The following is a 21,566-nucleotide window of genomic DNA, read 5'->3' as shown; positions in this document are numbered from 1 at the left end:
AACAACTCTCTCACACACACGTCTACTGCTACCCCCCCGATGCCCCTCAACAACTCTCTCTCACACACGTCTACTGCTACCCCCCCGATGCCCCTCAACAACTCTCTCTAACACACGTCTACTGCTACCCCCTGATGCCCCTCAACAACTCTCTCACACACACACGTCTACTGCTACCCCCCTGATGCCCCTCAACAACTCTCTCACACACACACGTCTACTGCTACCCCCCGATGCCCCTCAACAACTCTCTCTAACACACGTCTACTGCTACCCCCCCCGATGCCCCTCAACAACTCACACACACACGTCTACTGCTACCCCCCGATGCCACTCAACAACTCTCTCACACACACGTCTACTGCTACCCCCTGATGCCCCTCAACAACTCTCTCACACACACGTCTACTGCTACCCCCTGATGCCCCTCAACAACTCTCTCAGACACACGTCTACTGCTACCCCCCCGATGCCCCTCAACAACTCTCTCACACACACGTCTACTGCTACCCCCTGATGCCCCTCAACAACTCTCTCACACACACGTCTACTGCTACCCCCTGATGCCCCTCAACAACTCTCTCACACACACACATCTTTTGACTAGATCCAGAAGGGTAGGAATTCACATCCCTCGACTAGATCCAAGAGGCTTCACGAGATCCACTATTTCACTAAGAACCATTAGGGAGGACATCCCTTCAGAACAGACTTACAGTTTGGTTCCATGAAATCTCATGGGGGGGAAAGAACCAGTGTGCAGCTGAAGGTGCTGAACAACCACCTCTACAACCCCAGAAGAGAGAGGGATAACTGGGCCCAAAATATGGCTTCTCCAGCAGGTGGTGTTTTTGTATAAAATGTTTCACTCACTTAAGCCAGGAGGTTTTCTACAGAGGTTAATGAGTGTCAAATTTGTAAAAAAAAAAAAAAAAAAAAAAACGTATGGCTTATTTTCTACGTGTGGCTTATTTGATCGAATAGCGACATTGAGTGGCATCTCTTTCAATTGTTAGAGATGGTCAATATAATGGATAACTCTGTGTGGGTAGACACGGACACCAGATCTCACAAAATTAACATGATTATTGCTGAGATTTTATAACATTGATAAAGACAGAAGATAAATTAAAGCAAATCGGAGGGAAAAAAACTAAAGTCATTACGTCAGAACTGCTGTTTTATTTGGCCCAAATGCAAATAGCTAAGTCCCTCTTCACAGACAGACACTACGTGATCCAGACAAAGCTATCTGTCTGCACATAGATGGAACATCTACAGGTGTCTGTTGGCCTACACTCCATATTGCTGGTCCCTCAGTTCAGAATTCATTATAATGCGTCTATTGGTCTGACTACTCACTGAAAAATACTAAATGACATGTACCCTACAATCACCCAGTCCTCCAACATCAAGTAGACCAGCAGCTATTCTACAATCACCCAGTCCTCCAACATCAAATAGACCAGCAGCTATTCTACAATCACCCAGTCCTCCAACATCAAGTAGACCAGTACCCAGTCCTCCAACATCAAATAGACCAGTACCCAGTCCTCCAACATCAAGTAGACCAGTACCCAGTCCTCCAACATCAAATAGACCAGTACCCAGTCCTCCAACATCAAGTAGACCAGTACCCAGTCCTCCAACATCAAATAGACCAGTACCCAGTCCTCCAACATCAAATAGACCAGTACCCAGTCCTCCAACATCAAGTAGACCAGCAGCTATTCTACAATCACCCAGTCCTCCGTCCTCCAACATCAAATAGACCAGCAGCTATTCTACAATCACCCAGTCCTCCAACATCAAGTAGACCAGTACCCAGTCCTCCAACATCAAATAGACCAGTACCCAGTCCTCCAACATCAAGTAGACCAGTACCCAGTCCTCCAACATCAAGTAGACCAGTACCCAGTCTACCACCATCAAATAGACCAGTACCCAGTCCTCCAACATCAAGTAGACCAGTACCCAGTCCTCCAACATCAAGTAGACCAGTACCCAGTCCTCCAACATCAAGTAGACCAGTACCCAGTCCTCCAACATCAAGTAGACCAGTACCCAGTCCTCCAACATCAAGTAGACCAGTACCCAGTCCTCCAACATCAAGTAGACCAGTACCCAGTCCTCCAACATCAAGTAGACCAGTACCCAGTCCTCCAACATCAAGTAGACCAGTACCCAGTCCTCCAACATCAAATAGACCAGTACCCAGTCCTCCAACATCAAATAGACCAGTACCCAGTCCTCCAACATCAAATAGACCAGTACCCAGTCCTCCAACATCAAGTAGACCAGTACCCAGTCCTCCAACATCAAATAGACCAGTACCCAGTCCTCCAACATCAAATAGACCAGTACCCAGTCCTCCAACATCAAGTAGACCAGTACCCAGTCCTCCAACATCAAGTAGACCAGTACCCAGTCCTCCAACATCAAGTAGACCAGTACCCAGTCCTCCAACATCAAGTAGACCAGTACCCAGTCTACCACCATCAAATAGACCAGTACCCAGTCCTCCAACATCAAGTAGACCAGTACCCAGTCCTCCAACATCAAATAGACCAGTACCCAGTCCTCCAACATCAAGTAGACCAGTACCCAGTCCTCCAACATCAAATAGACCAGTACCCAGTCCTCCAACATCAAGTAGACCAGTACCCAGTCCTCCAACATCAAATAGACCAGTACCCTGTCCTCCAACATCAAATAGACCAGTACCCAGTCCTCCAACATCAAATAGACCAGTACCCAGTCCTCCAACATCAAATAGACCAGTACCCAGTCCTCCAACATCAAGTAGACCAGTACCCAGTCCTCCAACATCAAGTAGACCAGTACCCAGTCCTCCAACATCAAATAGACCAGTACCCAGTCCTCCAACATCAAGTAGACCAGTACCCAGTCCTCCAACATCAAGTAGACCAGTACCCAGTCCTCCAACATCAAGTAGACCAGTACCCAGTCCTCCAACATCAAGTAGACCAGTACCCAGTCTACCACCATCAAATAGACCAGTACCCAGTCCTCCAACATCAAGTAGACCAGTACCCAGTCCTCCAACATCAAGTAGACCAGTACCCAGTCCTCCAACATCAAGTAGACCAGTACCCAGTCCTCCAACATCAAGTAGACCAGTACCCAGTCCTCCAACATCAAGTAGACCAGTACCCAGTCCTCCAACATCAAGTAGACCAGTACCCAGTCCTCCAACATCAAGTAGACCAGTACCCAGTCCTCCAACATCAAGTAGACCAGTACCCAGTCCTCCAACATCAAATAGACCAGTACCCAGTCCTCCAACATCAAATAGACCAGTACCCAGTCCTCCAACATCAAATAGACCAGTACCCAGTCCTCCAACATCAAGTAGACCAGTACCCAGTCCTCCAACATCAAATAGACCAGTACCCAGTCCTCCAACATCAAATAGACCAGTACCCAGTCCTCCAACATCAAGTAGACCAGTACCCAGTCCTCCAACATCAAGTAGACCAGTACCCAGTCCTCCAACATCAAGTAGACCAGTACCCAGTCCTCCAACATCAAGTAGACCAGTACCCAGTCTACCACCATCAAATAGACCAGTACCCAGTCCTCCAACATCAAGTAGACCAGTACCCAGTCCTCCAACATCAAATAGACCAGTACCCAGTCCTCCAACATCAAGTAGACCAGTACCCAGTCCTCCAACATCAAATAGACCAGTACCCAGTCCTCCAACATCAAGTAGACCAGTACCCAGTCCTCCAACATCAAATAGACCAGTACCCAGTCCTCCAACATCAAATAGACCAGTACCCAGTCCTCCAACATCAAATAGACCAGTACCCAGTCCTCCAACATCAAATAGACCAGTACCCAGTCCTCCAACATCAAGTAGACCAGTACCCAGTCCTCCAACATCAAGTAGACCAGTACCCAGTCCTCCAACATCAAATAGACCAGTACCCAGTCCTCCAACATCAAGTAGACCAGTACCCAGTCCTCCAACATCAAGTAGACCAGTACCCAGTCCTCCAACATCAAGTAGACCAGTACCCAGTCCTCCAACATCAAGTAGACCAGTACCCAGTCTACCACCATCAAATAGACCAGTACCCAGTCCTCCAACATCAAGTAGACCAGTACCCAGTCCTCCAACATCAAGTAGACCAGTACCCAGTCCTCCAACATCAAGTAGACCAGTACCCAGTCCTCCAACATCAAGTAGACCAGTACCCAGTCCTCCAACATCAAGTAGACCAGTACCCAGTCCTCCAACATCAAATAGACCAGTACCCAGTCCTCCAACATCAAGTAGACCAGTACCCAGTCCTCCAACATCAAGTAGACCAGTACCCAGTCCTCCAACATCAAGTAGACCAGTACCCAGTCCTCCAACATCAAGTAGACCAGTACCCAGTCCTCCAACATCAAGTAGACCAGTACCCAGTCCTCCAACATCAAGTAGACCAGTACCCAGTCCTCCAACATCAAGTAGACCAGTACCCAGTCCTCCAACATCAAGTAGACCAGTACCCAGTCCTCCAACATCAAGTAGACCAGCAGCTATTCTACAATCACCCAGTCTACCACCATCAAATAGACCAGTAGTTATTCTACAATCACCCAGACTACCACCATCAAATAGACCAGTAGTTATTCTACAATCACCCAGTCTACCACCATCAAGTAGACCAGTACCCAGTCCTCCAACATCAAGTAGACCAGCAGCTATTCTACAATCACCCAGACTACCACCATCAAATAGACCAGTAGCTATTCTACAATCACCCAGTCTACCACCATCAAGTAGACCAGTAGTTATTCTACAATCACCCAGTCTACCACCATCAAGTAGACCAGTAGTTATTCTACAATCACCCAGTCTACCACCATCAAGTAGACCAGTACCCAGTCCTCCAACATCAAGTAGACCAGCAGCTATTCTACAATCACTCAGGAAAACAGGTCTGGAGAGAACCACATTTTAAACTAAACGTGAAAGAAAGCAGGGTAATTCAAGGGCTGATATAAGTTTAGATCTTATGGTGTATAATTTAGAGGCTGGTCCTGGAGCCAGGGCTTCCATTATGGTGTATAATTTAGAGGCTGGTCCTGGAGCCAGGGCTTCCATTATGGTGTATAATTTAGAGGCTGGTCCTGGGGCCAGGGCTTCCATTATGGTGTATAATTTAGAGGCTGGTCCTGGGGCCAGGGCTTCCATTATGGTGTATAATTTAGAGGCTAGTCCTGGGGCCAGGGCTTCCATTATGGTGTATAATTTAGAGGCTGGTCCTGGGGCCAGGGCTTCCATTATGGTGTATAATTTAGAGGCTGGTCCTGGGGCCAGGGCTTCCATTATGGTGTATAATTTAGAGGCTGGTCCTGGTGGCCAGGGCTTCCATTATGGTGTATAATTTAGAGGCTGGTCCTGGGGCCAGGGCTTCCATTATGGTGTATAATTTAGAGGCTGGTCCTGGGGCCAGGGCTTCCATTATGGTGTATAATTTAGAGGCTGGTCCTGGGGCCAGGGCTTCCATTATGGTGTATAATTTAGAGGCTGGTCCTGGAGCCAGGGCTTCCATAATGAGGCTGAAGCAAGACAGTCATCCTTTAAGCTGTTTACCCAACAAGGCGGCGGGGATTTCCTTTTGTTATCGTTTGAACTGCAGATTGCCCCGTTAAGCCTCAGTTAACAGGTTAGCTAGAGTCTGTGGAAAGCAGTCTCATAGACAATATGTCTCTCAGATGTCCAACGTCCTTTAACAGTACGGTAGATAAACAGCCTATCGATCAGGCCAAACGTCGTAGAAGTGCAACTACTCACATGTAAACTTCTAAATAGTTACCGATTCCACTAGCGAGAATATAAATATAGACTACATTCCATCACACAGTAAGAGCACCGTGTGTCAGAGTGTAAGCTCAACATAGCATGAAAACCAGTGAGGGTGAAAAATCACTCTTGATTTAAAAACTGTAGTTTTACTGCAAGATGTCACAAGTATCTCTCCATTTCTCACAGCCCAGTCCTCAACAACAACAACAACAAAAGCAGGTAAATTAACATGAGTTCAGGAGTTGACAGTTCATTTGTAGCACTGAAACAGGATACAACCATAATAATCAACTCCCCTGCTTTCTGTAAAGCCTACCTAGAGAGAACCCACTCCCCCGAAAATAGAAAAATAAATGTCTGCTTAAAAGAAGCAGAAAACATGGTAGCAGTCTGGTCATCAGTATCAGCAGATAGCACTTCCTTTAGAGTGTTGAACAAGTGGGAGGTCCTTGTTACTATGGTTATGACATCATCATCCCTTTGTGTTGTCCAGCGCGGTTCCGATTCCACCCGCAGGTCGTTGTCCCGGCGACGAGGACACAACAACCGCAATCCAACCAAATCAGAAGTCCCATCAACTGATGGTAAATAAGACATTTGAGATGTGTGATAAGAGGTGTCTGTTAGGCTGCTTTCTCTCTAAACCCTCCTTTCCTCTCCTCCTCTGGGTCTCCTCTGTGTGTCTAGTGGTGGTGTCCAACAGACAGCACCAGCGGTATCAGACAGCCCAGAACCAGAGCCCCAACCTCCACCTTGCTCAGTCCCTTCGCTGCTTCCTTCCCCGGTGTGGGGGAGTGGCTGTGTCCGGTCCCGCCCACCTCGGGCAGAACGTGTACGGTGGCGACGTACAGGAAGGTCCCGGCAGAGAACAGCATGGCCACGCCTGTGGCGTTCACGTTGGACAGTGCCTCTTTACTGCTCTGGAGGGGGAGAGGACAACAAAATTGGGGGTTGTTAGAATAGGGAGGGGGTTGGCGGGGTAGTGGGGTATTGGAGAGACCATAGCCAGAGACAACCAACTGACCTGGCTGAGTCCTACGAAGGTAACCATGGCAAGGACAGGTGCTGCCAGGGCGAAGGCCAGCAGGTGTTTACGGATCCGGTTCCTCTCCAGACCAGCATGCATCAGGAAAGAGACCAGGCCAAAGGCTGCTGGGGCCTGGGCGGAAAGATAGGAGACAGGGTTTAAACACACATGGTTTAATTACGAGAGGAATTACAAAGAACAAAACACACCTACAAAATATAGACGGCGTGTACAAACATTAAGAACACCTGCTCTTTCCATTACGTAGAATGACCAGGTGAATCCAGGTGAAAGATATGATCCCTTATTGATGCCACCTGTTAAATCCACTTCAAATCAGTGTAGATGAAGGTGAGGAGACGGGGTTAAAGAAGGAGTTTTAAATCAGGGGATTAGGTAGCTGACTAGTGGTGGCTATTCAGCAGTCTGGTGGTCTGAGGGTAGAAACTATTGGCCCGTCTGACATGAAGCTCCTGTACTGCCCGTGTCTGAGTGAAGGAAGCGGGGAGAGCAGGCCGTGGCTCGGGTGGCTGATGATCTTCTTGAAGGAAGCGGGGAGAGCAGGCCGTGGCTCGGGTGGCTGATGATCTTCTTGAAGGAAGCGGGGAGAGCAGGCCGTGGCTCGGGTGGCTGATGATCTTCTTGAAGGAAGCGGGGAGAGCAGGCCGTGGCTCGGGTGGCTGATGATCTTCTTGAAGGAAGCGGGGAGAGCAGGCCGTGGCTCGGGTGGCTGATGATCTTCTTGAAGGAAGCGGGGAGAGCAGGCCGTGGCTCGGGTGGCTGATGATCTTCTTGAAGGAAGCGGGGAGAGCAGGCCGTGGCTCGGGTGGCTGATGATCTTCTTGAAGGAAGCGGGGAGAGCAGGCCGTGGCTCGGGTGGCTGATGATCTTCTTGAAGGAAGCGGGGAGAGCAGGCCGTGGCTCGGGTGGCTGATGATCTTCTTGAAGGAAGCGGGGAGAGCAGGCCGTGGCTCGGGTGGCTGATGATCTTCTTGAAGGAAGCGGGGAGAGCAGGCCGTGGCTCGGGTGGCTGATGATCTTCTTGAAGGAAGCGGGGAGAGCAGGCCGTGGCTCGGGTGGCTGATGATCTTCTTGGCCTTCCTGCAACACCTGGTGATGTAGTTGTCCTGGAGGGCAGGCAGTGAGCACCCAACAGGCTGAGCGTTCCACTCTCTGTAGCGCCATGCGGTCTGCGGTGGTGGAGTTTACTGTAGAACACGGAGGGCCCTCGGGGACAGAACCAAGGAGGTTCAGTCCCAGGGCCATGAGCTTTGTGGTGAGCTTAGAGGGCACTATGGTATTAAAGGCCGAGTTGTAGTCGATGAACAGCATCCTCACATATGCATTCCTTTTATCCACGTGGGTAAGGGCAGTGCGTAGTGCTTCGAATTTCCCAGATGCCCTCTAAAAAAGAATCCATGCCTTGCAGCCACAGTGGCCGTTGTGCCCTTGGGCTGAAAATAATCACTATAATTCCCTTCTCCCGGCTGCCACCCTTCTATTTTTTATTAAACTAGTCAGTTAAGAACAAATTCTTATTTAAAATGACGGCCAAACCCGGAAAATACTGGGCCAATTGTGCACCACCCTATGGGACTCCCAATCACCATCAGAAGCAGGATGTACCTGAGCTCAATTTCGAGTCTCATAGCAAAGGGTCTGAAAATAAGGTATTTCTGTTTTGTTTTTTTAAATTTGTAATACATTTGCAAAAATGTATAAAAACCTGTTTTTCGCTTTGTCATTATGGGGTATTGTGATGTCATTATGGGGTATTGTGTGTTGATTAATGAGGAAAATGTTTTATTTAATCCATTTTAGAATAAAGCTGTAACGTAACAACATGAGGAAATAGGTGTCCGAATACTTTCCCGATTAAAAGTCTAATTAAAGTTTGTGTACATTTATATACACTTCCATACATTCTTAACAGAATAGCTAGTGTTTTCCGGTTTTCAAATCAATTTAAAAATGCGCTTTTTTGGTTAATGACCTTGGTGCTCTAGCAGATGGCCTTGTTGCCCAGGCAGATTAGGCCTCTTGAAAGCCAAATGTCCCTGCCCCTAAAATCACTCAAATCCAGGCCTGGCACTGCGTCTCCCATTTTTGCACATCAGATGTACAGCCTTGTCAAAGCCTTCAAGGGAAAATGACTCCTCCTGACCCACCAAGTAGAAGCCAACAATCTCACCCACCTTCCGACACTACTAGTCTGTTCCCTATCAGATGAACAGCGGGAGAAGTATACATCGCTGCTGCGTGCTTTGAACGGTAAGTTCTCTCGTCGTTTTGAGGATTTCAAAGTGTTGGAAAATGACATGATGTTGGTTTCCTCTCCTTTCACCTTCAATGTGGATAACGCTCCCAGTGACCTGCAACTTGAGCTTATCGATCTTCAGTCTGATGCAGTGATTGGAGAACTATTCAAAACGAATGTCACTGAGGAGGTTCTATGCATCTCTCGATGAACAAAACTTTCCAAAGATTAGGAGTGGAGCTCAGAAGACGTTTGTACTGTTTGGGTTAACCTACACAACCTACACTACCGTTCAAAAGTTTGGGGTCACTTAGAAATGTCCTTGTTTTGGAAAGAAAAGCTCATTTCTTTGTTCATTAAAATAACATCAAATTGCTCAGAAATACAGTGTAGACATGGTTAATGTTGTAAATGACTATTCTAGCTGGAAACGGCCAATTTTTTAAATGGAATATCTACATAAGCGTACAGAGGAACAGACGTCTCACAAGTCCTTAACTGGCAGCGTCATGAAATAGTACCCACAAAACACCAGTCTCAACGTCAACAGTGAAGAGGCGACTCCGGGATGCTGGCCTTCTAGGCAGAGTAGCAAAGAAAAAGACGTATCTCAGACTGGCCAATAAAAATAAAAGATTAAGATGGGCAAAAGAACACAGACACTGGACAGAGGAAGATTGGAAAAAAGTGTTATGGACAGACATGTCTAAGTTTGAGGTGTTCGGATCACAAAGAAGAACATTCGTGAGACGCAGAAAAAGTGAAAAAATGCTGGAGGAGTGCTTGATGCCATCTATCAAGCATGGTGGAGGCGATGTGATGGTCTGGGGGTGCTTTGGTGGTTGACGCCATCTGTCAAGCATGGTGGAGGCGATGTGATGGTCTGGGGGTGCTTTGGTGGTTGACGCCATCTGTCAAGCATGGTGGAGGCGATGTGATGGTCTGGGGGTGCTTTGGTGGTTGACGCCATCTGTCAAGCATGGTGGAGGCAATGTGATGGGCTGAGGGTGCTTTGGTGGTGGTGAAGTGGGAGATTTGTACAGGGTCAAAGGGATCTTGAAGAAGGAAGGCTATCACTCCATTTTGCAACGCCATGTCATACCCTGTGGACGGCGCTTAATTGGAGCCAGTTTCCTCCTACAACAGGACAATGACCCAAAGCACAGCTCCAAACTATGCAAGAACCAATTAGGGAAGAAGCAGTCAGCTGGTATTCTGTCTATAATGGAGTGGTCAGCACAGTCACCGGATCTCAACCCTATCGAGCTGATGTGGGAGCAGCTTGACCGTGTGGTACGTAAGAAGTGCCCATCAAGCCAATCCAACTTGTGGGAGGTGCTTCAGGAAGCATGAAGTGAAATCTCTTCAGATTACCTTAACAAATTGACAACTAGAATGCCAAAGGTTTGCAAGGCTGCAATTGCTGCAAATGGAAGATTCTTTGATGAAAGTTTGAAGGACACGATTTTTATTTTAAATAAAAGTCATTATTTATAACCTTGTCAACATCTTGACTATATTTCCAGTTCATTTGCAACTCATTTGATGTACGTTTTCATGGAAAACAAGGACATTTCCAAGTGACCCCAAACTTTTCAACGGTAGTATATGTACGTGAACAGACATTTTCAGTGATGAAATATAACAAGTCAAGGCTCAGATCATCTCTTACTGACTCTCACCTCTCAGCAATCCTGCTCATATTGACATCAGAAACTACACCTGACTTCACTGCTCTAGTCAATGCCCATCAGAGACTTCACTGCTCTAGTCAATGCCCATCAGAGACTTCACTGCTCTAGTCAATGCCCATCAGAGACTTCACTGCTCTAGTCAATGCCCATCAGAGACTTCACTGCTCTAGTCAATGCCCATCAGACTTCACTGCTCTAGTCAATGCCCATCAGAGACTTCACTGCTCTAGTCAATGCCCATCAGAGACTTCACTGCTCTAGTCAATGCCCATCAGAGACTTCACTGCTCTAGTCAATGCCCATCAGAGACTTCACTGCTCTAGTCAATGCCCATCAGAGACTTCACTGCTCTAGTCAATGCCCATCAGAGACTTCACTGCTCTAGTCAATGCCCATCAGAGACTTCACTGCTCTAGTCAATGCCCATCAGAGACTTCACTGCTCTAGTCAATGCCCATCAGAGACTTCACTCCTCTAGTCAATGCCCATCAGAGACTTCACTCCTCTAGTCAATGCCCATCAGAGACTTCACTGCTCTAGTCAATGCCCATCAGAGACTTCACTGCTCTAGTCAATGCCCATCAGAGACTTCACTGCTCTAGTCAATGCCCATCAGAGACTTCACTGCTCTAGTCAATGCCCATCAGAGACTTCACTGCTCTAGTCAATGCCCATCAGAGACTTCACTGCTCTAGTCAATGCCCATCAGAGACTTCACTGCTCTAGTCAATGCCCATCAGAGACTTCACTGCTCTAGTCAATGCCCATCAGAGACTTCACTGCTCTATTCAATGCCCATCAGAGACTTCACTGATCTAGTCAATGCCCATCAGAGACTTCACTGCTCTAGTCAATGCCCATCAGAGACTTCACTGCTCTAGTCAATGCCCATCAGAGACTTCACTGCTCTAGTCAATGCCCATCAGAGACTTCACTGCTCTAGTCAATGCCCATCAGAGACTTCACTGCTCTAGTCAATGCCCATCAGAGACTTCACTGCTCTAGTCAATGCCCATCAGAGACTTCACTGATCTAGTCAATGCCCATCAGAGACTTCACTGCTCTAGTCAATGCCCATCAGAGACTTCACTGCTCTAGTCAATGCCCATCAGAGACTTCACTGCTCTAGTCAATGCCCATCAGAGACTTCACTGCTCTAGTCAATGCCCATCAGAGACTTCACTGCTCTAGTCAATGCCCATCAGAGACTTCACTGCTCTAGTCAATGCCCATCAGAGACATCACTGCTCTATTCAATGCCCATCAGAGACTTCACTGCTCTAGTCAATGCCCATCAGAGACTTCACTGCTCTAGTCAATGCCCATCAGAGACTTCACTCCTCTAGTCAATGCCCATCAGAGACTTCACTGATCTAGTCAATGTCCATCAGAGACTTCACTGCTCTAGTCAATGCCCATCAGAGACTTCACTGCTCTAGTCAATGCCCATCAGAGACTTCACTGCTCTAGTCAATGCCCATCAGACTTCACTGCTCTAGTCAATGCCCATCAGACTTCACTGCTCTAGTCAATGCCCATCAGAGACTTCACTGCTCTAGTCAATGCCCATCAGAGACTTCACTGCTCTAGTCAATGCCCATCAGAGACTTCACTGCTCTAGTCAATGCCCATCAGAGACTTCACTGCTCTAGTCAATGCCCATCAGAGACTTCACTGCTCTAGTCAATGCCCATCAGAGACTTCACTGCTCTAGTCAATGCCCATCAGAGACTTCACTGCTCTAGTCAATGCCCATCAGAGACTTCACTGCTCTAGTCAATGCCCATCAGAGACTTCACTGCTCTAGTCAATGCCCATCAGAGACTTCACTGCTCTAGTCAATGCCCATCAGAGACTTCACTGCTCTAGTCAATGCCCATCAGAGACTTCACTGCTCTAGTCAATGCCCATCAGAGACTTCACTGCTCTAGTCAATGCCCATCAGAGACTTCACTGCTCTAGTCAATGCCCATCAGAGACTTCACTGCTCTAGTCAATGCCCATCAGAGACTTCACTGCTCTAGTCAATGCCCATCGGAGACTTCACTCCTCTAGTCAATGCCCATCAGAGACTTCACTGCTCTAGTCAATGCCTATCAGAGACTTCACTGATCTAGTCAATGTCCATCAGAGACTTCACTGCTCTAGTCAATGCCCATCAGAGACTTCACTGCTCACACTGATTGAGGAGTTTAAACGTAATGTTGAGCTCTCTCTCTCTTGTGTTTTTGTGCATAACTACCCGTTAACAAGAGTTCTGTCCGTGGTGCTGAATGCACAGTGTACTTTTCCCTCCGTGTAGTTCATTGCATGTTTAATAATGAAAATACCTACCAAAAGGAGAACATGGGATGTGGTTTATTTCTGTGCATGTTAAAAACAGTAAAATAAGTAGAATATCTGGATGTGATTTACAGTAGATATATCTGTCAGTAATACACATGATGTATAATCCTGTAATATGATTCTGGCCCGCGATGGTAAAAATATATTGTAATGTGGCCCTCCATGGTAAATAATTGTCCAGGCCTGCTCTAGAAGCACTTCACGATGACGGAAGCTACGGGTAGGTAGTCATTCAGTTCAGTTCATTTCCCAGGGATGGCAATACCACACGTGTGGAAGCTTTCAATATACTTTGTATCACTAATTTACAGAAATGCTTAGATTATTTTGGCAGTTACATGAAACTGAGATGAATGGGTTAAACTAACTCAAATCGGCAGCTTTTTCAAGAGGGTGGGTGGGCATTAGAGGTCGACCGATTAATCGGAATGGCCGATTAATTAGGGCCGACTTCAAGTTTTCATAACAATCGGAAATCGGAATTTTATTTAACTAGGTAAGTCAGTTAAGAACACATTCTTATTTTCAATGACGGCCTAGGAACGGTGGGTTAACTGCCTTGTTCAGGGGCAGGACGACAGATTTTTACCTTGTCAGCTCAGGGATTCAATCTCGCAACCTTACAGTTAACTAGTCCAACGCTCTAACCACCTGCCTTACATTGCACTCCACGAGGAGACTGCCTGTTACGTGAATGCAGTAAGAAGCCAAGGTAAGTTGCTAGCTAGCATTAAACTTATCTTATAAAAAACAATCAATCAATCATAATCACTAGTTATAACTACACATGGTTGATGATATTACTAGTTCATCTAGCGTGTCCTGCGATGCATATAATCGATGCAGTGCGCATTCGCGAAAAAGGACTGTCGTTGCTCCAACGTGTACCTAACCATAAACATCAATGCCTTTCTTAAAATCAATACACAGAAGTATATATTTTTAAACCTGCATATTTAGCTAAAAGAAATCCAGGTTAGCAGGCAATATTAACCAGGTGAAATTGTGTCACTTCTCTTGCGTTCATTGCACGCAGAGTCAGGGTATATGCAACAGTTTGGGCCGCCTGGCTCGTTGCGAACTAATTTGGCAGAATATTACGTAATTATGACATAACATTGAAGGTTGTGCAATGTAACTGCAATATTTAGACTTATGGATGCCACCCGTTAGATAAAATACGGAACGGTTCAGTATTTCACTGAAAGAATAAACGTTTTGTTTTCTAAATGATAGTTTCCTGATTTGACCATATTAATGACCAAAGGCTCGTATTTCTGTGTGTTATTATGTTATAATTAAGTCTATGATTTGATAGAGCAGTCTGACTGAGCGATGGTAGGCACCAGCAGGCTCGTAAGCATTCATTCAAACAGCAATTTCGTGCGTTTTGCCAGCAGCTCTTCGCTGTGCTTCAAGCATTGAGCCGTTTATGACTTCAACTCCCGAGATTAGGCTGGTGTAACCGATGTGAAATGGCTAGCTAGTTAGCGGGGTGCGCGCTAATAGCGTTTCAATCGTGACGTCACTCGCTCTGAGACTTGGAGTAGTTGTTCACCTTGCTCTGCAAGGGCCGCGGCTTTTGTGGAGCAATGGGTAACGATGCATCGAGGGTGGCTGTTGTCGATGTGTTCCTGGTTCGAGCCCAGGTAGGGGCGAGGAGAGGGACGGAAGCTATACTGTTACACTGGCAATACTAAAGTGCCTATAAGAACATCCAATAGTCAAAGGTATATGGAGTACAAATGGTATAGAGACAAATAGTCCTATAATTCCTATAATAACTACAACCTAAAACTTCTTACCTGGGAATATTGAAGACTCATGTTAAAAGGAACCACCAGCTCTCATATGTTCTCATGTTCTGAGCAAGGAACTTAAACGTTAGCTTTCTTACATGGCACATATTGCACTTTTACTTTCTTCTCCAACACTTTGTTTTTGCATTATTTAAACCAAATTGAACATGTTTCATTATTTATTTGAGGCTAAATTTATTTTATTGATGTGTTATATTAAGTTAAAATAAGTGTTCATTCAGTATTGTTGTAATTGTCATTATTACAAAAAAAAAAATCTAAAACGAAATAATAAAAAATAAAGAAAAACGGCCGATTAATCGGTCTCGGCTTTTTTTGGTCCTCCAATAATCGGTATCGGTGTTGAAAAATCATAATCGGTCGACCTCTAGTGGGCATGTCACGTGTCTTTGAGAGACAGAGGATCCAATATGGAAGGAAGGAAGGAAGGAAGGAAGGAAGGAAGGAAGGAAGGAAGGAAGGAAGGAAGGAAGGAAGGAAGGAAGGAAGGAAGGAAGGAAGGAAGAAAGGAAGGAAGGAAGGAAGGAAGGAAGGAAGGAAGGAAGGAAGGAAGGAAGGAAGGAAGGGTGTTAAACAACACAGTGACTCATTATATACACACTGAGATGGACTGTTGAAACACAAGATGTCGATAAGAAGACGAAGGTGTTGTTATTGTCACTGTACCTTGTGAAGCATGATGGCCACAAAGACAATGAGCTGAACACTGGTCTGGGAAGTTGAAGCAGCTGCTCCGAGAGCCACTCCGTCAGCTGGAAGATCAGAATCACCTTTATTTTCCCAGCACACTATGCAAAACATTAAGAACACCTGCTCTAAAGTTGGGTAAATTAGACGCTCATTCGTTCTTTATATTAATGGAGCATAGGCTATGCTGGAGCAAATGTAGACCTAACTGTCACAATAAAAAAGTTACAATGATGAGATGATGGGTCTACAGGCATTGTGAACTGCTGCTCTATACCGAGACGGTCCGCCTGTCCCTCCCTCCACACCGAGACGGTCCGCCTGTCCCTCCCTCCACCCCGAGACGGTCCGCCTGTCCCTCCCTCCACCCCGAGACGGTCCCCCTGTCCCTCCCTCCACCCCGAGACGGTCCGCCTGTCCCTCCCTCCACCCCGAGACGGTCCCCCTGTCCCTCCCTCCACCCCGAGACGGTCCGCCTGTCCCTCCCTCCACCCCGAGACGGTCCCCCTGTCCCTCCCTCCACCCCGAGACGGTCTGTCCCTCCCTCCACCCCGAGACGGTCCGCCTGTCCCTCCCTCCACCCCGAGACGGTCCGCCTGTCCCTCCCTCCACACCGAGACGGTCCTCCTGTCCCTCCCTCCACACCGAGACGGTCCTCCTGTCCCTCCCTCCACCCTGAGACGGTCCGCCTGTCCCTCCCTCCACCCCGAGACGGTCCGCCTGTCCCTCCCTCCACACTGAGATGGTCTGTCCCTCCCTCCACCCTGAGACGGTCCGCCTGTCCCTCCCTCCACACCGAGACGGTCCGCCTGTCCCTCCCTCCACACCGAGACGGTCCGCCTGTCCCTCCCTCCACCCTGAGATGGTCTGTCTCTCCCCTGAGTGTTGATTCATCATACAGAGGCTGTAGAGAAGACAGATTTAGACATCACATATCATTTAACAGTTCCATTTCACGCCATGCTGTTCATATACATAATTTATAATAATCATTTTATCAGTTCCTCTCAGTTATTTATCCCGTGAAAAGGGAGTGGTTTTGGGCGGTAAATCCCAGTAACCGGGTTCCCGCCATTCAACCCTAACAGACTGACCAGGTGAATCCAGGTGAATCCAGGTAAATCCAGGTGAAGTTATGATCCCTTAATGATGTCACTTGTTAAATCCACTTCAATCAGTGTACATGAAGGGGAGGAGACGGGTTAAAGAAGGATTGTAAACCTTGAGACAATAGAGACATGGATTGTGTATGTGTGCCTTTGAACAGGGTATGGTAGTAGGTGCCAGGCGAACCGGTTTGTGTCAAGAACTGCAACGCTGCTGGGTTTTTCACACTCAACAGTTTCCCGTGTGTATCAAGACTGGTCCACCACCCAAAGAACATCCAGACAACTTGACACAACTGTTGGACGCATTGAAGTCAACATGGGCCAGCATCCCTGTGGAACGCTTTTGACACCTTGTAGAGTCCATGTCCTGACGAATTGAGGCTCTTCTGAGGGGGAAAAGGGGGTTGGGGGGGGGGGGGGTGCAACTCAATACTAGGAAGGTGTTCCTAATGTTTGGTATAGTCAGTGTATATGTACCAGGAATTTGACCTAATGAATTTGACCTATAATAAACAGAATATACACCCAAAACAATTGACAATCCACATTCAGTAGATAAGATGCAGAATCCACCTACAAGCCTCCATAGACTTCCACTCTCTCTTCTTCCTAAAACATCTTGGTCTGAAACATTGTATAATGAAGCCATCTTACCTGCCGCATGGACAACCAGTCCCAAGGTGGTGGTGATCTTTGAGCTGGCAATCCTCGCAGACTCTGGATCTAAACAAACACACACCAAATCAGACATACAGACCACTCAATGGACAAATCTTGTAACAAATCAGAACCCTGGTTGATTTCCCTGGACAGTTTAAGACCTGGTGATGCTCCACTGAGCATGTGTCCTAGTCCAGGACTAGACTTAATCTGTCCAGGGAAACAGCCTTCATCACACACTGACTGCCACTGTTGTGTGTCAAATCATATTTTATTTGTCACATGCGCCGAATACCGTGAAATGCTGACTTACAAGCCCTTAACCAACAATGCAGTTGAAGAAATAGAGTTATGAAACTATTTTGTAAATAAACTAAAGTAAAAAAAATTATAATAAAAGTAACACTATAAAATAACAATAACGAGACGATATACACTGTACCAGTACAGAGTCAGTGTATGGGGGTACAGGTTAGTCGAGGTAATATGTACATGTAGGTTGGGGTAAAGTGACTATGAGCAGATAATAAACAACGAGTAGCAGCAGTGTAAAAACACAGGGGGGCATTTGATTTAATTGTCCAGACTGACCGTCAACACTGCTGCATGTCTGTGTGTGTGTGTGTGTGTGTGTGTGTGTGTGTGTGTGTGTGTGTGTGTGTGTGTGTGTGTGTGTGTGTGTAGACTGACCGTCAGCACTGCTGTGCACGTGGGCGCTTCCTATCTGGTCGACCAGCAGCATGAAGACAAACCCCAGGACCAGGGAAACCCCGATGTAGGCATGGAGGTGCTCGTGGCTGTGGCTGTGCTCCCCACTGACCCCCAGAGCTGCATCCACACCTTCCTTGGGCTCGGACACCTCCACCCCCTCCACCTGGCCAGGGGCGTGGTGCACACCTACACAGAGAGAGAGACTGAGACCCTAACCCAGACCCAGACCGTTCAGTGCCTTGCAAAAGTATTGACCCCCTTGGCGTTTTTCCTATTTTGTTGCATTACAACATGTAATATAAATGGATTTATTCCGGAGAAGTGTAGTGTAGGATACGACTGAAATGTTGTGGGTGAGGAGAAAGCTAGTCATGAAGCGCTGGGCATCTTGTTGTTGTGACACGTATTATCTGAATTAGGCCCATAGAATTATACCTACGGAGGAGCGGCTTCTATGAAGGAACTTTGAATGTCTTCAAACTTCAGAGAGTTTGCTTCACTAACGTTGGACCAGGGCTAGGTAACGTTGGACCAGAGCTAGCTAACGTTGGACCAGAGCTAGCTAACGTTGGACCAGAGCTAGCTAACGTTGGACCAGAGCTAGCTAACGTTGGACCAGGGCTAGCTAACGTTGGACCAGGGCTAGCTAACGTTGGACCAGAGCTAGCTAACGTTGGACCAGAGCTAGCTAACGTTGGACCAGAGCTAGCTAACGTTGGACCAGGGCTAGCTAACGTTGGACCAGAGCTAGCTAACGTTGGACCAGGGCTAGCTAACGTTGGACCAGGGCTAGCTAACGTTGGACCAGGGCAAGCTAACGTTGGACCAGGGCAAGCTAACGTTGGACCAGAGCTAGCTAACGTTGGACCAGGGCAAGCTAACGTTGGACCAGGGCTCGCTAACGTTGGACCAGGGCTAGCTAACGTTGGACCAGGGCTAGCTAACGTTGGACCAGGGCTAGCTAACGTTGGACCAGAGCTAGCTAACGTTGGACCAGGGCAAGCTAACGTTGGACCAGAGCTAGCTAACGTTGGACCAGGGCTAGCTAGCGTTGGACCAGGGCTAGCTAACGTTGGACCAGGGCTAGCTAGCGTTGGACCAGAGCTAGCTAACGTTGGAACAGGGCTAGCTAACGTTGGACCAGTATAAAGGGAATAGGGTTCCATTTGGTATGCAGATTGAGTCTCACCCTCCAGGACCTCCTCATACAGGGCATGCACCCCCTCAGGGATGATGACAGCCAGGGCAGTACCACACAGCAGCCCTGCTCCCAGGACCGTCACCAGCTTCAGTTTCTCCTGCAGGACCGGACAACCAGGAGAGAGGGTTCATCAGCAGGACAACCAGGACAGGGGAGGAGGGGTAGGGTCAATAGTCAACACATGAACTTTGGCCTCGGAATAGCAATTATTAGGCTAGCTAACATCACTGAAGATGTAGAACATCATGTGACGGTTAGAACAGTCTGATTGATACACTAAAAGGTGTGCCTTTATGTGCATAGTAATTTCAGTAGCTAAGGACTTCGGCTGAAGACCACACTTCAAATTCAATTTTGTTACTCAGCAAAGTTGTAGTTTGAGTGCTACTCACCTCTGAGAAGTTGACAGCCAGAGGAATGGTTCCAGACACATAACATCCCACTAGCATTGCCAGTGACAGCAGGCTGATCGAAGTGAAGTCGTCCATAGACATAATTGAAGCTGTGCTTTGCTAGCAACTATTAGCCTGACTACTTGAAAGCGGTAGTTAGAGCGGTAAACTCAGACTAATCTGAACCCAGAAACTGACTAGCTAGATAGGTTGGCTAGCTTGATTGCTTGACAGATAACGCCAACTGTAAAAATAACACTAAATCTCTTTTCCCACTAGCACTGACTTTGGTGATAAATACTTTGAGGGAAAATGTAACGTGATGTGTCGTCTCACCTAACTATCTTAAAACGAATTCATGAATTGTAAGTCGCTCTTGACAAGAGCGTCTACTTAATGACTAAAATGTCAAACAATGATCACAAGAATCGACTTCGCAGCAATGATAGCTAGCTAAAACTAGCTGCACAGAGGTCTAACAGCCATGTTGTCAGTTCCGCTATCTAGCTAAATAACGATTTAACGAGGCACGACGGTATTGATCTTGAACACGGTTGTTTATGCAATCATGTCAATCTAGCTAATCTGATTCTTACTTTTGCAGAAATCTAAACAGTCTAGTACTAGCTACTGTAACGTTAGTAAATTAGATTGTCTGCTAGGCTAACTATCTTCCCTCACAAGTCTTGTTGCCTACAGTTGACACGTTGTCATCCCTAGAAAGTGTATTGCCCATATCGTACTCTTCAATATAGCTTTTTTTTAAATAATTTTTTTATTGCTCAAAACGAACTGCACTTAGCTATTATTCTTTATAGCTATCTAGCTCGAAATGTTTCTGCCAAATTTAGCACTTCCGAGTAACGCTCATTGTTCATGCAATGCCACGTAAACGTGCCACGCGCATGCACAAAATCTGCATTCTTCCTCTGTTTACTTTTCTTCGCTGACCGATACGTCAGACGTTTCAAACGTAAACCAATGTATTACATGTATAACAAGTTTAACCGTTTTAGCTGGTTGTGGTTAATCTTTTCTTAGAACTAGTCTCTCTCTCTAACTCCCACTGCTGCAACTCTAAAATACAACTCTACAAAAATACTATTTATATATATATAATTAAAAAAAGCTTCTTTAATCATATCATCATTTTATTTGGCCTTTATTCAACCAGGTAAGTCATGAGAACACATACTATTTTGCCATAATGACATATACCATTATGCCTCAAACACAGATGAATGGGTTGTTAAAATACTCTTTACATCAAAGCTCCCGGGTGGAGCAGCGGGCTAAGGCACTGGATCTCAATGCTAAGGCGTCTCTACAGACACCCTGGTTCTAATGCAGGCTGTATCACAACCTGGCTGTGATTGGGAGTCCCATAGGGTGGCGCACAATTGGGCCAGTGTCGTCCGGGTTAGGATTTGGCCAGGGTAGGCCGTCATTGTAAATAACATTTTGTTCTTAACTGACTTACCTAGTTAAATAAAGGTTACATTTTAAAAATATATAATTAAAGTGTCTTTCATCGTGTGGCTTCCTCATCTCTGACTGACTGCGATGAGTGACATCATGTTAGTTCTGATGATTCTTGTAAAACATTCCCATTGACAACCTGTGTATTCCACTATGATGATGACAATATTATGAGTTACATTGTGTATTATCTTCTATTCTATTCCGTGCTATGCGTAACTCTTGAAAGTGTTTCTCAAGGTTTAACTCATGTTTGTATTCCCCCTCTAACGGCCTGTCTCTGAAGCAGCCACCTGGGTAAAGTTGGGGAAACCAGTCAATCTAAGTTATGTTCAAGACAACACCACCAACACCGG

The 21,566-nt window shown here is 46.6% G+C and overlaps 2 protein-coding genes across 4 annotated transcripts; both read right to left on the bottom strand.

Moving 5' to 3' along the window:
* Positions 1 to 1,350: 1,350 nt before the first annotated feature.
* LOC120023745 lies at positions 1,351 to 5,603 on the bottom strand. 3 transcript variants are annotated; one of them, XM_038967833.1, is made up of 4 exons: positions 4,894 to 5,603; positions 1,795 to 4,548; positions 1,467 to 1,637; positions 1,351 to 1,421 (listed from the first exon to the last, which is right to left on the bottom strand). In XM_038967833.1, exons 1-3 carry the CDS (start codon positions 4,912 to 4,914, stop codon positions 1,473 to 1,475), a joined length of 2,940 nt encoding a protein of 979 aa, XP_038823761.1. In that variant the 5' UTR covers positions 4,915 to 5,603; the 3' UTR covers positions 1,351 to 1,421; positions 1,467 to 1,472. The 3 variants fall into 3 exon arrangements, with proteins under 3 accessions (XP_038823761.1, XP_038823760.1, XP_038823762.1); XM_038967832.1 differs by having other exon boundaries at positions 1,355 to 1,637; XM_038967834.1 differs by lacking the exon at positions 1,351 to 1,421 and having other exon boundaries at positions 1,520 to 1,848; positions 1,879 to 4,548.
* Positions 5,604 to 5,953: 350 nt separating this feature from the next.
* slc39a9 (solute carrier family 39 member 9) lies at positions 5,954 to 20,621 on the bottom strand. The gene is made up of 7 exons (XM_038967835.1): positions 19,732 to 20,621; positions 19,328 to 19,436; positions 18,118 to 18,324; positions 17,422 to 17,490; positions 15,638 to 15,723; positions 6,852 to 6,986; positions 5,954 to 6,747 (listed from the first exon to the last, which is right to left on the bottom strand). The coding sequence occupies exons 1-7, from the start codon at positions 19,831 to 19,833 to the stop codon at positions 6,511 to 6,513; spliced, it is 945 nt and encodes a 314-aa protein (XP_038823763.1). The 5' UTR covers positions 19,834 to 20,621; the 3' UTR covers positions 5,954 to 6,510.
* Between the last annotated feature and the right edge of the window lie 945 nt (positions 20,622 to 21,566).

The sequence above is a fragment of the Salvelinus namaycush genome, chromosome 28 (assembly GCF_016432855.1).
Source record: "Salvelinus namaycush isolate Seneca chromosome 28, SaNama_1.0, whole genome shotgun sequence".
Lineage (NCBI taxonomy): Eukaryota > Metazoa > Chordata > Actinopteri > Salmoniformes > Salmonidae > Salvelinus > Salvelinus namaycush.
The sequence above is the reverse complement of the archived record's forward strand: the minus strand, read 5'-3'. Positions and strand labels throughout refer to the sequence as shown.

What these genes read in the sequence shown, in the direction of transcription:
- LOC120023745 (XM_038967833.1), bottom strand. Translation starts at nt 4,914, where the DNA reads ATGTTGGAGGACTGGGTACTG. An exon ending in TGTTGGAGGACTGGGTACTG is followed by an intron (nt 4,549 to 4,893) that starts GTCTACTTGATG and finishes GAATAGCTGCTG; the next exon opens with GTCTACTTGATGTTGGAGGA. An exon ending in ACTTGATGTTGGAGGACTGG is followed by an intron (nt 1,638 to 1,794) that starts GTGATTGTAGAA and finishes TTGGAGGACTGG; the next exon opens with GTACTGGTCTACTTGATGTT.
- slc39a9 (XM_038967835.1), bottom strand. Translation starts at nt 19,833, where the DNA reads ATGTCTATGGACGACTTCACTTCGATCAGCCTGCTGTCACTGGCAATG. An exon ending in TGGCTGTCAACTTCTCAGAG is followed by an intron (nt 19,437 to 19,731) that starts GTGAGTAGCACT and finishes CCGGTCCTGCAG; the next exon opens with GAGAAACTGAAGCTGGTGAC. An exon ending in ACTGGTTGTCCATGCGGCAG is followed by an intron (nt 15,724 to 17,421) that starts GTAAGATGGCTT and finishes CTGATCTTCCAG; the next exon opens with CTGACGGAGTGGCTCTCGGA.